Source organism: Limulus polyphemus, unplaced genomic scaffold, assembly GCF_000517525.1.
Source record: "Limulus polyphemus unplaced genomic scaffold, Limulus_polyphemus-2.1.2 Scaffold1056, whole genome shotgun sequence".
Lineage (NCBI taxonomy): Eukaryota > Metazoa > Arthropoda > Merostomata > Xiphosura > Limulidae > Limulus > Limulus polyphemus.
Genome location: NW_013666666.1, coordinates 229,468 through 246,413, shown reverse-complemented (window position 1 = coordinate 246,413; position 16,946 = coordinate 229,468). Strand labels below are relative to the sequence as shown.

Here is a 16,946-nt window from a genome sequence, read left to right as displayed (position 1 = left end):
CGTTAATACTGACTTCACTACTCCCCACAAGTTGCAACACTGACTTAATTTCAATAGATTTGCTGTAAATAATAAATCCACTGTGTGTTTTCTACACAATGAACTCAGAATCAATATTTTCTTCAAAGTAATACCACTAAATAGTTCCTTTCGGACAAGAACACTGATATTACAATATTCCCCATGATCAACATCATTGACTTTAGTAACACAATATTACTCTTTACTGAACAAATTATTTTGGCATCACATTATTATTTAAAGAACGTTATCTATTTTATTATAATCATTATTTTTTACTCTCTGGTGATTATTATTCTCTCTAGAGGAACAAAGTAATGACAACTTTTTAACCCACATAAAACACTGATTTCATTATAAAATATGTGATGGATTTATTATTATATATCTTATTTTAATATTGACATTTCTTTAGGTTAAATTCATATTTAGAAATGTACATAACGTACATAACTGTATTGCAAAACTCCCACCTATTCTCTAAAATTGTAGAAGATTCTCAAGTGTAAAAATCAACAATATATGTGTGTATATGTAAATGCTAGTGTTAGTGTCAGTATTGTTATGTAAAACTGAAATTGAGAAACTCTCCAATATATATAATGTTCTCGTAAATATACTAATGTCCAATGAGAATCCACTGAAGTTAAATGGTTTGTAATGTTCGAACTTTGTAAATTCTCGTCAAATATCTGAAGTTTTCCGATTGATAAGCATTATAACAATCATAGTTATAGCTTCCAAAGTTTATTGCACACTGACTACAGCAAACTAATAATAGATACTGTTTTTAGGCGTGTAAGTATTACAATTTCAAATAGCCTGAAATTGAGTTAAATGATAATTTAAATTTAGTAGTTAAATAAATGCCGATATATAAATAAATGTCAGTTTATGATATTTGCCAACAAGATTGATACACACACAGTTTTCTTTTTCAACACAAATATGTTTTAATATACAAACAACAGTACGATCTACAATGATAGTTATTACAAATAATTATTATGCACAATGATTTATATACATAAATTTTACAAACTTATATGCAATATAAAGTCTTCTTTCTAGTCTGGAACTTCCTTGATATCTTATCAAGGGTTCACAATGAGCGAGTTAATTACGGGTTGACGTAGCTATAATTCACTGAACTGGGAGCTAGCTAGCCTTGTCCTTCGTTATTTACCAGCCACACATGCCGAGTTTTCCACGATGAACAAATATTATATTTATAATGAATAATATATATTTTTCTGGAACAAAATAAAACATTTGGTGGACTTCACACTGTTCATCGTATCTGTTTTCAAAACAAAAGCTATTACCTCAAAACATAGGTGACAAAATGAAAAGAAGTATCACATGATACAGAGAAGTGAAGATTGAGATTTTTACTTATTTAAATATTTCCTTTTGAAATAAAGAAGTCAAAACTTAGTTAATATAAAAATTTCAGTTATAAACTACATTTTGATGTCAAGTTTATTAGTAATAAAGTAGATTAATGAAACTTTGAATGTAACTTTTAAAAAAGTTGAAAGTTCACTCTGACCCACTGATATCTAGAGTTAACAGATGAAGTCAATCAAGTTACACAAGGTTTACTGACTATTCATGGAATGGAGTGTTGAACTTGTTGGTGCTTCAAACATCTCGTGTATTTTATTTTTTAATATAGCAACTTTTTATTTTCTGCAGATGTTATGAGAATGTTTTCAAATTTTCTACATCACCTATAAATAATTATGCTGCATGAACTGAACACCCAAAGCACTAGAAGTGTGGATATTCAGACATTAGTGTTTCCCAGTCAGTTTAAATATAGGCTGCATTATCTGTTATAAAAGAAAATACTTTTGATGTGTTGAAATTGATCTATGAAGAAGTCTGCAGAGTGTTGAGGTGTGTCAATGCTGTTGAATAAATAGACTCCACAGTGGTTACCATAAAACTGATTGCTCATTCAGTGCAAATATTACTACAAAAACACAAGAGGTTTCCTTGATTAGGACACTGATCTTTTGCTGGACTTCAGTAAACTCAAAACAAAGATTTCCTAGCTCTGCTTTATAGCTGGGAAGTTGGTATGACTGTGCACAGTTTGTGAAAGAATTTCTGCACATAGTGTTTTCAACAACATAGAAAGGAGTGAAGCAAACAGGCAATCAAGATTTCTCCTTTGCTTAGACACATTCTACCCATAAATCCAATAATATTGACCTGATGCAGGTTTTGCTGATACTCGGTGAATCGCTTGGAGTGTGAAGTGGTAAAGAAGTTTTGTCTTCTTTAATTATGTTATCAACTTAATTGTCATCAAATTCAGTAGGCTTACTCTTCCTGTTTAAAAGTTAAAGTATGACAGAACATCTATTATTGTCTTTGACTTGATGCTTTTGTTCAATTCTCTCTTTCACAATCACAAGACAAATAACAAGAAAAGAGTTTAATAAGTACTTTATTACCCAGTTAACACATTTCACATACTCAACTGATCTATATCTACACTTAGCTTTAACCATTTTACCATCTTGATGGCAAGTAAAAAATATACAAATACTTTTGGCTTTCCATGATCAGATATGGATTTTTGTTTTTCTAGACTAGGAACAAACTGTCAGTACAAAATTTTCACCTCATTATTCAAAAGTTGATACAGGATACTAAAACAAATCACTTTTTTATGGGAATAATACTGAATTAACCTAATTTTCCAATAAAACATTTTTCTTCTTTCTTTCAATGCATATTCAGTACAATTTCTTTTTCTGGAAAATATGATAGATGCACTGAGCAGAGTTCTAAAATATTCCTAACCAATACCAAAACAATAACATACAGTTGAGCTACATAAATTTCTCAACCTATGTGGAATAATAGGACTTCTTTAGGCAATAAGTCTATTATTTGTTTTACATGAGCTAAGACAAAACAAAATGTAGGCCTACAGCAGACTTGAAATTTCTTCCAACTCTACTGCACATTATAATGCAATGATACAGCATGTCACCATCAAACATTAATGATATCCAACCTATATTGAAAAATATAAACGATGATTTGAACTTTTGATATTATAGGCAATCAAATTACTTCCTCTCAGTATATTGCTATACAAATCAGACTTCTGATGGTCCATCATGTGAACTGATATGAACATGATTAGTCACCCAGCCAATTCTGTACATAATGGTATCACAATCTTATACAGAGGGCTGAGTACATTATATTGAAATTATTTTGAATATGCATAAATGCAAGTCATGTGACAAGCATAGTGGATATATAAAGTCATGGTGGAATGGCATGTATCAGAACTACATTTTGGCATTTCACAGGTGGTGTGATGGCAACAAAATCCGATCATTTTTGGGAAGGGTAACAGCTCTTTCCAAAAAAAAATATTCATACACATACACTCTGACCATAATTATGTGTTCAGAAATAAGAATTAAAATTTCTGAGACCGGGATATCCCTTGTAGTTAATGGCACTGGGAAACAATTAGAACAGAGGTGAAATTTAATAGGCCACCAGGACCATCCAGAAAGAGACCTGTAACAAATTATAACCATGGTAAGCAAAATGTGGTGTCTCATAACAAGTGAGAATCCACAAACAAAAAGTTATCATTGACAGAAATTACAGAACATAATCAAGAAGGATCTCCAGCAGGAAAAGTGACACAAATTACTTCCATGAAATATCTGGAAAGGAAAGACTAACTGTAGAAAACTGTATGAATGGTATCTAGCTAGGGGAATACGTGATGACCCTTGATAAAGAATATGTGCATTTTGACAACTGGAAAAAGCCTCTTGGCATTTTATACCAGTCAACAGGTAGGAAAGACTTCCAAGTGGTAAATGTAATGTCACAAAACTTTTTTAGAAGGTATTCATGATCACTGCCAGAAATATGTAGCATTCTTTAACAATATACTGAATGGTGAGTTATAATTTAAAATTTTAGTGAGAATCTTTCAAACGATCAGGGTAAAACACACACACACACACATATACATACATAAAATGCCCTAAATATTTTCCCATTAAAATATTTCATAGTAAAACTTACTTCAATTTGATGCTAAAATACTTAAAACAATGTTTAATACTTAGTATCTGAAAATTTTCTGTATTAGTTTTCAGTTTTGGAGCCTCAGTTATAAGCAAAGTACCAAATAGTAAGAAAACGTGCGTGTATCATCTGAGCTTCTTCTAATAATAAAAAACACAAGCCTAGTTTTTCAACTGATGGGTAAATTCTTAAGAATATGTAACAAGAAATAGAAAAAAACTAATAAATGCATAAAATAATTAGATATTTTTAAGACTCATAACATAGGTTATAATAGAAAAAAATACATTACTACAAGTATACTTCTCATTAATGTTAAAATACAACACATCAACATGGAATAAACCAATAGTTACTTATGTTGTTGATATAAAAAGACTTACTTGTTTTGCATCTTTTTCTACAGTGATGAGTTTAAGGTTGCTTTCTTCAATTTCTTTTTTTAATGTTGTGATCTCAGATGTTAAGTTCACTATGGTGTTTTCCTGGAAGTTATTACAGCAGAAGATCATGGTTTTATTATTCCCAACAAAAATTAACTTTTTTGAACCTACAGACATTTACAAAACTCACATTATCTCAACATAAAAAGTAATCCACAATTTGAAGCCAAAACCCATACATGACACACAAAATGAAATAAATACAAGGAAAAATAAACTTATTCTTTGCTTATAAAGTATTTAATAAAACAATGTTGATTTATTCATCTCAAGTTAACCCCTCTGCACCAGCATGGTATTACTTATCTCACTCTCAATTGTTACCTTCTCACAATAGAAATAATTATTCCAAACTGCACGAAACTGAGGACAAATGTATTAAACATTATCTTGTTTCTGCATAAAAATTAATTAAATTTTTAACTCATGAATTTTCCAAAATTTTATTGCATGCAACATTTTTGAGAAAAAAAAGCACATTAAAAATACTTCCCTTCATCTTAGAATATAAATTATTTTACTGTTGATCATAAAGTTCATATTTGAGCTTGACTGATTTTCATTAACATATTACTTTCAAAACTTTGCTGATTGTAGTATCATTACTTCCACCTATATATTATAAAAAACACAGCATACAACTGACAGATTTATCAGTAACTTAAAACCTGACCTTTCAAAAATGATTTTAGGTCAGACTAAGTAACAGTATATTTGTTAATATTGTTGGTCAAAAAAATTTACACCTAACAAAATTTTTTTAAAATAAATTAATTTTTTTTTTTTATTTCTATGTGTTGCTTTAATATGATAAATTTAACAACAATATTCAATAAATAAAAACTTTAGTGACATTAAAGTAAATGGAATATATTACTGTTGTTATCAAGCTCTCTTATAAGTTTTTAAATACCCAATGTCTTTTCACAGAAGAAAATTGCCACAACTGTCAAACAAATAAATTTTAACACAAAAACATTTTCAGGAACAAAAAGAACACCTAAAGAAACAATAAAAAATATATTCCAGGATCTGTGGTTTGTGTTATGTTTTTTAAACTTCACATTAAATTCTGTTGTTCTTCTCTGCAGGAGATACATCCAATCATTTTCTCATAAAACCATAAATTACTTCTAATTCCACTTTATTCACATTACAATGACATTAACAGTCTATGAACTGCTCTATCCAGTGGAATTTAAACTTTGCTTGTAGCTATTTTCAAATGAGTTCTTCAAAAGTAGTTGTTCCCACCCTTTTACAACCACACAGCATGTGAACAGAGAAGAAAAATCATGAAACTCTTGGTTAATTGTATTATTAGTAAATAAAAAAACTACACTTCAGGATGAGCAGAAAAATTATAAATCTATAAGTGTGTTGTTTACAGGCAAGACTACTTGGAGCTGTGCAGAAATGTAAGTTCAAACTTTTTGTTTTGGGAATTATACTAATTAAATGTTACAAAATATAAGATGATTTTGTTAGCCTATGCTACAATACATTCACAGTAACACTGAATCATCATCACTTTCCTATGCTTTATAGACCATTTTCTAAAAGCATGTATACCCAAATTACAAGTGATCATTAGGCCAGCCCTTGTTTGTTCATTAAGTAATATGGTTAATTAGTTGGCAGTGGTATTCAGTCACGCATGCATGTACAATTACTAATCAATACAACAATACACCACTCAATAAGATTGCTCTGTGCACTATACATGGGCATATTGAGTTTCCTAGTATGTGAAGTTTAAAAAAATACTATACACTATATGCTGGAATTGCACTTTACATGGGTACTTATGATAGCTCTCTTTATGGTATTCCTAAATGGAATATCAGAAAGAGAGGTATATTAAAATAACAAGAGAAATGCTAAGAATGAACTGATAATATATATATATATATTAGTTTTTCTATAGCTATTATACACTTAACTCAGACTACAAACATACTCTACGGCTTCTCATTTTCCCATTTTTGTGATAATGTATTAGAACAACCTACCAAAGTAGCAAAAAAAATAAAACAACCACTTTCTTGTGTATTTCCTTCAAAATATCACCATAAACAGTGAAAGTCCATGTTATAGCTGTGGGTGCTTTGAGTGTTATACAGTTACTCTTTTACTTAAAATTTTCCTATTTTATAGTTTTTTTTATGACTACCTTTCACCATTATCTGGGTTAAACTTGAATTAATTCAATTAATAAAACAATACTGTAATATTTCATTATCATCTGTTCCATGAAATAACAAGTAGTGACAGTGTTTTTATGTACAAAATAACAACATTGTGTTTTGTTTGCTACCTAACATTAATTATATAGCCATTCCTACTGAAGATGGGATACTTGATAAAGCTAACAGCATTTACATATATTACTCACATTAGAAATAGCAACACCGGATTTTTTATAATAATTAAGCAAGCTAATTAGCAAGAAGATTTAGGATATAAGGAACAATATAGTAATATCAAAATAAGCATTTGAAAATCCTTGCAATTTTCTAATAGTTGGAACTTTTTTGTTTTTAGAATTATTTCAAACTAAAAATAGTTTTTTAACTGTTTCCACAAACAGAACTGTGTTGGTGGACAAGTCACTAAATACACTGACAAGTAAAATGTTATTAAGCAGAAAGACAATATTTGGTGATACTCTTAAACCAAGGTATACTAACCTTTTCTAACAATGTGTTCTCCACACCTTTGCATCTTTTCTCCCATTCAGCACACTTTTGCACCTCTTCTGAAAGATGACGTTCAAGTTTCAGTGCTTCTTCTTTCTTAGAATTTAGTTGTTCCTCTACCTATGAGTGTAAGAAAAGTTAAAATTTTCCTAAACTGAAAATGTATTTCCAATAATACTTAGAGATATGATGAATCTGGTGAGATGTGACATACAAAAGATTCCTCTTCTGTAATGATAATCCATTATAGTCCATGTGAATCAATCTACAAAGCCATCTTGTTAGGGTAAGGGGAGATAAATCATGGGAAACAGAAGGATTCCAAGGAATGATCAACTGATTCCTACTACCTCGCAATGAGTTAGTATGAATCACATAACACTTGAGGGTCCTAATAGGACATAACAAACAATCAAGATCAGAGCAGTAATAAAGGTGAGAAATGGCTGGCAAATGGATTGGTGAGAAGGATCTTTCCCCTTCCCTGGCTGCCAAAATCTTGGGAAGAAATGACCTATCGGGGGTAAGCAGGTCAAATCATAAAAGAGTCTGATGCACATGGATTGCAAACAACTCCAACATACGACATCCACAAGCCAACAACAACAAAAAATACAATTTAAGAGAAAGGAGAAACAAAGAACAATGCATGTAAAACAACTGTAAAATCCCAATTCGGTTATTGAAAAGGTCATTTGGGTCAAGGAATATGAAAGGATCTGAGTAGACCCAATAGTACTGAGGATTCAAAAACCTTCTGATATTTGGAATACTGAAAAACAGTGGATAAGCCATCACAGACAAAGCAAGACCCCTCTAAAATACCAGAGTCATAAAATGGGATATGGTAGATACTTTATGATGAAGAGGGTTTAAATTCCTTTTAATACTTGACTGACAATAAGAATTCCATTTCCGTTGATAAACGGCCATGGTTGGCATATGGAGAGATTTAGTTAAATACAGAGAAACCTTAGAAGTTAAGCCCTTATGTCAGGCAAAGGACTGCATAACTTCCAAGCATGAAGATTGAGTTTCCAAACATCTGTGTGGAGAATGTCTGATTGAGGTTGTCTCAACATAGACTGCCAATGTAGAAGATGTAGAGGTGGACATTCCTGCAGATACCACAGAAGTGGAAACCACATTTGATCTGGCCAATATGGTGCAACCAAGAGAATTCAACAGGAGTGGAACGAACCCTAGTCAGAACCCAGGACAATAGCTGAATCGGAGGAAAGGCATACAGATGTAAACCTGTCCAGTCCTGACTGAATGCATCTACTTGCCAATGCTTGAGGATGGGGTATTGGAGACAAAAACAACTGCAGTTGAGAATTCCAATGAGTCGCAAAGGCATCGATTGTTGGAGACCCAAACTGAGAGAAAATCCACTGAAAACCCTTGTGATGTAGCATCCATTACGTCGGACGAATCCGGTTGGATCGAGACAAGTGATCTGCAATTAAATTCATCACTCCTGGAACATGAGATGCTAAAAAGACTGATATGATGGGAATGAGCCCGGTAGAGAAGATCCAAGTTATGAAAACAAAGGTCTCGAGAATGTATGCCTCCTTAACGAGAAATCTGAGATACCACCATGGAACTGTCGGAATGCATCATGAAAATTTTTCTCTTCAAGAGAGACAGACCTTGAACCATTGCCCAGTGTACTGTAAGGAGTTTGAGAACGTTGATGTGGAGGGTAAACTCGTCTTCTGTCTAAAATACCATGGAACTCTTGATCTTGAAGATAAGCTCCCCATCCCTTAAAAGATGCGGCTGTGAACATATGGATCTTGGGATGAGATGGTGGAATGGGTAGCTCAATAGTAGTGTTGTTCCAATCCAACAACCATTCGCAATTGACGATGTTGCTCCTGAGTAATGAGACAGGATGATCCAAAAGATCGGAATGCATGATCCATTGGTCGAGCAATGACCACTGAAGGGACCTCGTGTGTGCTTGTCCCAAAGGAATGAGAGGTTCAAGGGATGCCCACGTCTCCAAAAAATAGAGAACCATCTAAACAGTAGGAGACATAAGTAAAGGCCTGACAGCTCTTTCCATGGATTGAAGCCTGATAGGGGTTGGTTGTGTACTACTTAAGTGAGTATTGAAAAACACACCCAGATGGACAAGATATTGCATCAGTGATAGAATATATTTCTCCAGTCTGATAAAGAAGCTTGCTTTTGTGGCATCTGAAAAGAGAATCTGAGAGTGTTGTTCTGCTAATTGACTGGATGATGACAGAAAGAGCCAATCCTCCATATAATGATTTGTGCACAGGCCCAAGGAATGCAGATGATGAGAAAAAGCTTAAACAACTCTGCAGAAGACAACACAAGGTGCTGATGCAAAACCAAAAGGTAAAGACCTGAACTGCAGCACCTGACCCTTGTGCACAAATCTGAGAAACCTCCGGGAAGATTCTATTGGAATATGGAGATAAGCATTGGTAACATCAAACTTGGTCATCCCTGGCACAAAGTGCCATCATAGGTTGAGAAAATATTCCATTATAAAGTGAGGAGGATCTAAAAATTGGTTGAGTTGAGACAGATTGATGATTGGACACCAATCTCCTGTTTTCTTGGGTACAATGAATAAATGAGAATAAAATCCCGGAAGAATGGGATTGACCCTCTCTTATGGCCTGGGAACAAAGCTCCACTTGGTCATCCCTGGCACAAAGTGCCATCATAGGTTGAGAAAAGATTCCATTATAAAGTGAGGAAGATCTAAAAACTGGTTGAGTTGAGAAAGATTGATGATTGGATGCCAGTCTCCTGTCTTCTTGGGTACAATGAATAAATGAGAATAAAATCCCGGAAGAATGGGATCGACCCTCTCTTATGGCCTGGGAACGAAACTCCACTCGCTGTGGATCTGTTGGAAATGAAAAGGCAACAAGTTGTGCAGATAATGGTGGAGGTGATGTAAATTGAATGACCAACCCTGAAGCCAAAAGATGGAGAACCCATGGATCCCTGGTGAAAAAATTCCAGATGTCCAAAAAGGGATGTAATCACGATCCCACTGCTCTCCTGCCCACAGGATAGTCACCGACTGTATTGTCAACAGCCCGCCTGAACTGAAGATCCTCGAGAATACAGACAGACTCTATTATGGGAACCAATAGACCTGGGAACCGAAGAAGGGGGTTGGGAAATACTAAAAGCTGACACTCCCAAATTAGCACCAGAAAGGTGAGAAGTTAATGATGATAAAGAAGAATGTAAATGAGCTGAATCAATTTGTGATTCTAACTTCTCTGGAACTCTGGCATGCATAACTCCCTGAGGACAGAAGACAGTAAATGAACCCTTTGTAATAAAATGTATCTACACAATAAATCCCAACAACAAACTTGCCAGGAAACCAGAGAAGTTAACGACGATAAAGAAGAATGTAAATGAGCTGAATCAATTTGTGATTCTAACTTCTCTGGAACTCTGGCATGCATAACTCCCTGATGACAGAAGACAGTAAATGAACACTTTGTAATAAAATGTCTCAACACAATAAATCCCAACAACAAACTTGCCAGGAAATCAGAGAAAGAACTGAGATAGATGTCATCAAAATCCCCAAATCGTTCTCAAATTGCAGAAAGGATTGTTGATTGGATTCTGACAAAAGTTGGATCGAAGATAAATACCTCTGGACAGTCATGAGAGTAAGACAACTCCAAGAAAACTGTGCTCTGTTTAAAGTGATCAAAGGTCCCAAACTAGACCCCCACAGGTCCAAAAGGGAAAACATCCATTGAGAATCTAAATATACTTCCTCCTTGCAGTGATAAGCCAAAGCATGCTGCTCTGATAAACGTGGGGGAGAAGGCATAGCTATCCTATCGCATAACTGAGTGGCAAACCTCCCAGCATGAACAGCAATATCAGGAGGAAAAATTGTCCTTGTTGTCCTTTCTGCCAACAAGGAAGGAGCAGAGTCAAATGCAATAGAAGAGACCCCCAAAACCTCACAAACCTGAGTAACCAACTTAAGAAAAGGGGCTAGAGGTGGCCGATCAAGATGATTCTCTGTTGAGGCTGACCTAGTAAAAGAAGGAGTTGGAAAAAGTGTGTATAAATTCTCCACAGCTGGTCCCGGGTCATTTGCAAAAGCTGCCTCAGAACCCCCCCCAGAGAGACACCCTCGGTCCACATACATGTCTCCATCTCACAACAGATCATATCATGGACAGCTTTGACTGAGAGTGACCTCTCCTCTGGCCATTGACAAACACCAGATAGCAGAGGTGGAAGAGAAGAGAAGAGGTCTGGTTGGCCTTTGTAGTAGAAACTTTAACTCAGGAATTCATACACTTCAGTATGTATATATTTATTTTTTTGTTTAAGTAATTTACAAATATAAACGAAGATATAACCATAGTATTGCCAACCACATTCAAATTTGGAATTTAAATTGTGAATAAGCACAACACTCCTGTTTACAGAAACCCATGCTGAATGCCTTGTCGAGAAAAAGTGATTACATTATCTGAATGAGGTGCTTAGATACAGTACCTAGATAGAGGGTGCATTGAAGTTGGTGGAGAATTTTGTAAAATAGAATTTGCCAGGGGCATTTAAGTGGGGTATAAAATACTGGAGCAAGCATTTTCAATGCTTAGATGGGCAAAAAGTGGAAACCCTGGAGATTGAGAAATAGATATAGCATCAGTGGAGGTAAGTATGTTTTGGAAAAGCAAGACTAACTTTCAACTTTCCAAGTTTCTAAGATGTTAATACATACTATAAGCTGCCAGTACTAAAAAGTAAAGGATGTGATTGGCAGAATTACATATATACATGAATCATTCTGATAGTAATCTGACTTACAGTTATATATACTAGCAAATGTACCCATATCAGGTGAAGCATTTATTTCCTTGGTTTTTATGAGGATAGTGCGTCTACGTACATCTTTCATCACAGTCAGATTTTTTTCAAGCTTCTTCAAATTACACAAATATGGGAAGTAGACATCAAGGTAATAGTAAAATGAAAAATTAAAATGGTTGTCAAATTAGTAAAAAAATAAAAAAAATGAATAAAGTAAGAGGTTTTAGACATCCTCTCAAACATACCCAAAAACCCCTGAAATTTTGAAAATCCATACAATTCTAATGAAATAGAGAAAACAACAGGAAGATAAAAATCAGGAACTTGGAAAAGTAATAGTGAATAAAATATGGAATTTAAAAGACTGCTTAATACTAAGAAAAACTATGTTTAACATTGTAATATCATAACTACATATACAGTCCCATCATTATTTCTTGGTATCTTTAAATCTATGATATTAACTTTACATCTATGTTTAATAATTAAGTACCTTTATTTAAGCAAAACTTCTACTGTGCTTATAGCAGGTAACACCAAGATTGAAACACTTTTTCAAAAACAAGAAATCCAAATTAGTATTTATCAAAGTAGCTTTAGTGCCAGATTAATATCAGAATATCATACTTTGTATATTTAAATTGTTAATTTTTTTTAGATATTCCAATTAAGATTACTTGGGGAAAGCAAAACTATTTAAAGCAAACTTTAAGAAGAAAACCAACTACTACAAGAAAAAATTTAGAAAACAAAACAATTAGTTTGAAAGGTAGAAGATTTTTTTATGTCCTTCTTTCAGAATTATCTAATTCAAGTAATACTGAGTATACCTACACATGTATAATGCACATTCTTACTTACATTTTGTTTTAAAAAAAATTACAACAGTTATGCTGCAAATGAAGGTTAAATATTTGAAAATCTTCAATTTAGCCATACAGACTTGAAATAGGTATAATAAAAATAAATTTTTATGCAAACCACTAGAAGGTACATGTGGTTTGTTTACACCCACTCACTACTTAGGTAAAAATAATCTACACTTGGTGACTATTTATGATGGTCCAGTGGTCGTTATTTAAGTTCTGACATTCACAACTTTTACATTTAACTGCCTAGGCTTTTCATATATTTCTGAAATATAATTAAAGATTAAGAGGTCCTTTTTTGTGTCTATCTATCTGTTACTATGTGCAGTGTTTAATCTATTTATTAATCGAATTTTTTCACTAAAATGCCTGCATTATAATCTAATAATTTATGACTTGAAAATTTTATTTGCAAATAAACAATAATGCTTAATTTTACTTCTTACGTACATAAAAAATAAAGCTTTGAACACCCTTATAATCTGACTTGTATCTGTTGATACAAGTCACCAAAACTTCAAAATCACTTTAAATATAAATTAACATATCATACTCTTTCATATCACAAATCAACTCATGTATAGCTTCTAAGAATAACAACATTACACATTGAACCAGGCCACATGTTCTTACATTTTCTAATTTCTTTCTTGTTGCCTCTAACTGTCTTGATTTTTCCTCTAAGCTTTTTTCGCAACTCTTCAAATGATGTTCCAAATCTGCTCGTTGTGATATTTTTGCTGCCTCACAAGCTGCCAGTAATTCTGACTGACAATGTAAAATAGATGCATATAAAAAAAACTAACAATTATTCATAATCTTAATCAAATATACAAATTCATCTTTACATGTGACTGTTAAGTAATACTATACTTTTCTTCTAATCAAAGCATTTTGAATATAAGAGAAAAAAAAAGATTCACTAATGTCACAGATAAAACCAAATATTTTAGCCCAGATCAAACACTTTAATACCTCGTATACATTTGTCATGTCAAAATAAAATGTTCTTATATTCTACAAATGGAATTTATTTTCAAAACTTTCAATGCACCCATAAAATATTCACAAACTTATTGCAACCACAAGGACCAAAAATCATAAGTGAAACAAGACTATAGGATAGGATACAGTAATTGAATAAAAAATATATACTCACACTTGTACTTCAACAAATTAAAAATTGACTAATTTTTAACACAAAAATTCTGTGTTTTTTTGCCTTTTGATTAACACTAAAAAATTATTCCAGAGAGTTATACTAGGAATTATTACCCGTGATCTTAAAATATAAATTGTTTTTTACCTTTTTCCAATAAAACTGGGATAAAATTGAAGTAAAATTTAAAGTACCAAATAATGCATCATGAAAGTACACAGAATACCATAAAAACTCCACATCTATGTCAAAAACTTTTATCATCTTTACAAAGGTTAAAAGAGATAAATGGAATGAAAGCACTTCTACATTCAAGCTACTGTACGAAATCATACAGTACATGCTGAGGAAAACAATATTACTTCGAAATATGAACAAACAACTAAGTTCCTCCTGATATGGAAATTGTTAAGACTACTACAGCAGGTTTACAAAGTTTTTCTCAGGTGTTCTTTGTACTGATAGTTGTAGAAAGAATGGAAAAGTAATAGATATTAGACATGTTTGACCTTTATTAATTATTTTCAAGACTTTTTTGTTATGAAATACAAGTTTATGTAAAGCTGATTTCACTTAAAAGAAAAAAATTCAGTGCTTTTAATTACTTTGTAATGACATGTCATATACTTGTAATTTTATTAAACTTCATTTACTACCCAAAACTGATATTATAAATAATATTTTCAGTATGTACATACAATAAATCGGATTTATGGTCAACAAAATGCAGCATAAGAAGTACCTTGGTTTTTATTTCACCCTCCATGTAGCTCACTTTTTCACGAATTGTTGCCAGATTTGAGTTTGCCTCTTGAAGCTGAGTATCAAGTTTGGTACTTTTACTCTGAACAGCCTGCAAGTTTGATCGAGTCTAAGAGAACAAAAGAGAGTAAAAGTTTTATTTATCTGTAAATGGGGTCACTATTATAGAGAAAATTTATATTATTCATAATATGTCTGTTGGCTCAGTTCTAAGGATAAGGGCTTAAACACGAAAACTCGTGCTTAATTCCTGCAGAAAGCACAACACAGATATCTTATTGTGTTTAACAACAAACATTATTCAAAGAAACTAATTCTGTGTAAAGTATTTTTTCTTACAGATTTAAGGAATTCAAGTTTAATCATACACTGAAGTATAATAAAATAAGCAAAATCACAAGATATTTTATTCATTATTTTCATTTCAAGAAAACATAAGGCACCTCATGTAACTGTTTGTGTAAGTTTTCAACTGTTGAATCATTTTCTGCTTTAGCCTCTTGGGTAGCTTTTTCCAAGGTGTGAATCCTGTCTTGAAGAGTAGTCTAAATGATTGAGAACACATTAAAAAAAAGAAAGAAAATTTAATAGTTGTTTTACTTTAGTTTTAAAAATAAACATTTTATTCTTTAGCTTAAAAACTCAGGAGAAAAATAAAGAATAACACAAAAATAAACATAATTAATCTATTCTTATAGAAATTTTACTTATTTTAAGATTCATTGAAATAGGTAACATGAATCTTAACTTTCTTCTGACATGATCTGTAATTATGATCAACTTTAAGCTCACAAAATGTTAGCCTGAATTTAAATTAGTAAAAAAAAAGCACAACCAATACAGTAACATTAAAATTTCTGCACGTAAAATTTGTAAGTTTAATTTTTACAACTTCAATTTACTGATTTTCTTTTACAATGTTGTAATAATTAACATGTATTCTTTTAATTATTTCTTTTATATTTTATTCTCTAGCATTTAGAAATTTACTGAGAGAATGCTTTGTGAATTTGTTCTGCCATTAACTGAGATTGGTAAAGTGTTCCTTTAAACTTTTTCATTTAAACTCAGTTCCTTAATTTCTACCTTCAGCTATAATACATTATATTTTTTATTTGCTCCTTATCATATACATCTGTTTCTAAGGCAGTTAATAAAAAAAAAACATTCAAATTGTTTTGTCCACTGCTCACACTTAGTACATGCTAACAACATGAATAAGGGAACTTTAAAAGAAAATAATCAAAAATAATACTGAATATTAGGCATAAAAAAAAAGGAACTAATTTAAAGTTTAAAACAAACTATTTTATTTATTTAAATATAGTTTTGAAATAACTGCAAACACTTTGCCAAAATGACAAAATATTCAACAAAGTATCACCATGTAAAAATAACATTTGTTTTACTTTACTCTTTTACTGAAAAATAAGAACTAGTAACAAGAAGTCACCTGTCTACTTACATTTTCTAGTCTGAGTTGCTGCAGGGCAGTATTTGTACCTTCACCTGCCTCAATCTATAAAACACAAGTAAACACACTTGTTAATAATAGACTGCTTTGATTATAGTTACAGTAGCAGCATAAGCATCCTAGGTTTACAATAAAAAAATGTGTATATTGATGATGAAATGGAAAATATGGAGCATGTGATTTTTCTTATATGAAACTTACGAACATAAATTTGTCACATCCAGAATCAACTCACTACATGTACACACTAGAGATGATCTGAACAAACTTAGTGAAATATACAACTTTAAAGTTAAGTTTCATTTTAAGAAAATAGCTTTTACACAAGAGAAGTTAGACAGTACCAAGAAACTATTAAGAGCAAACAACTATTCAGCAATTTAATATGTTTGATACAAAACAGATCATTAGATTAATGCACACAACTTTAACAAACAAGTTTGAAAACTAATGAAACAGTCAATATAATATAAGATTAACAAGATGGAATGTATATCTTTTGTGTTAATAGGTCATTATAAAAGTAAAAATGTGTGTGTGTGTGTGTGTGTGTATATATATATATATATATATATATATATATAC

General features: G+C 32.1%; 1 protein-coding gene across 2 annotated transcripts in view; it reads right to left on the bottom strand.

The window, feature by feature from the left end:
- The window catches only part of LOC106461907 (early endosome antigen 1-like), a 185,333-nt gene that overhangs the window by 78,268 nt on the left and 90,119 nt on the right, over window positions 1-16,946 (bottom strand). For both annotated transcript variants that reach the window (XM_013921774.2, XM_013921775.2), the window contains 6 exons: window positions 16,353-16,406; window positions 15,331-15,432; window positions 14,868-14,996; window positions 13,600-13,734; window positions 7,235-7,363; window positions 4,485-4,586 (listed from right to left, as the gene is read on the bottom strand). In XM_013921774.2, coding sequence (XP_013777228.1) covers window positions 4,485-4,586; window positions 7,235-7,363; window positions 13,600-13,734; window positions 14,868-14,996; window positions 15,331-15,432; window positions 16,353-16,406 — 651 coding nt within the window. The remainder of the gene's footprint in view (window positions 1-4,484; window positions 4,587-7,234; window positions 7,364-13,599; window positions 13,735-14,867; window positions 14,997-15,330; window positions 15,433-16,352; window positions 16,407-16,946) is intronic.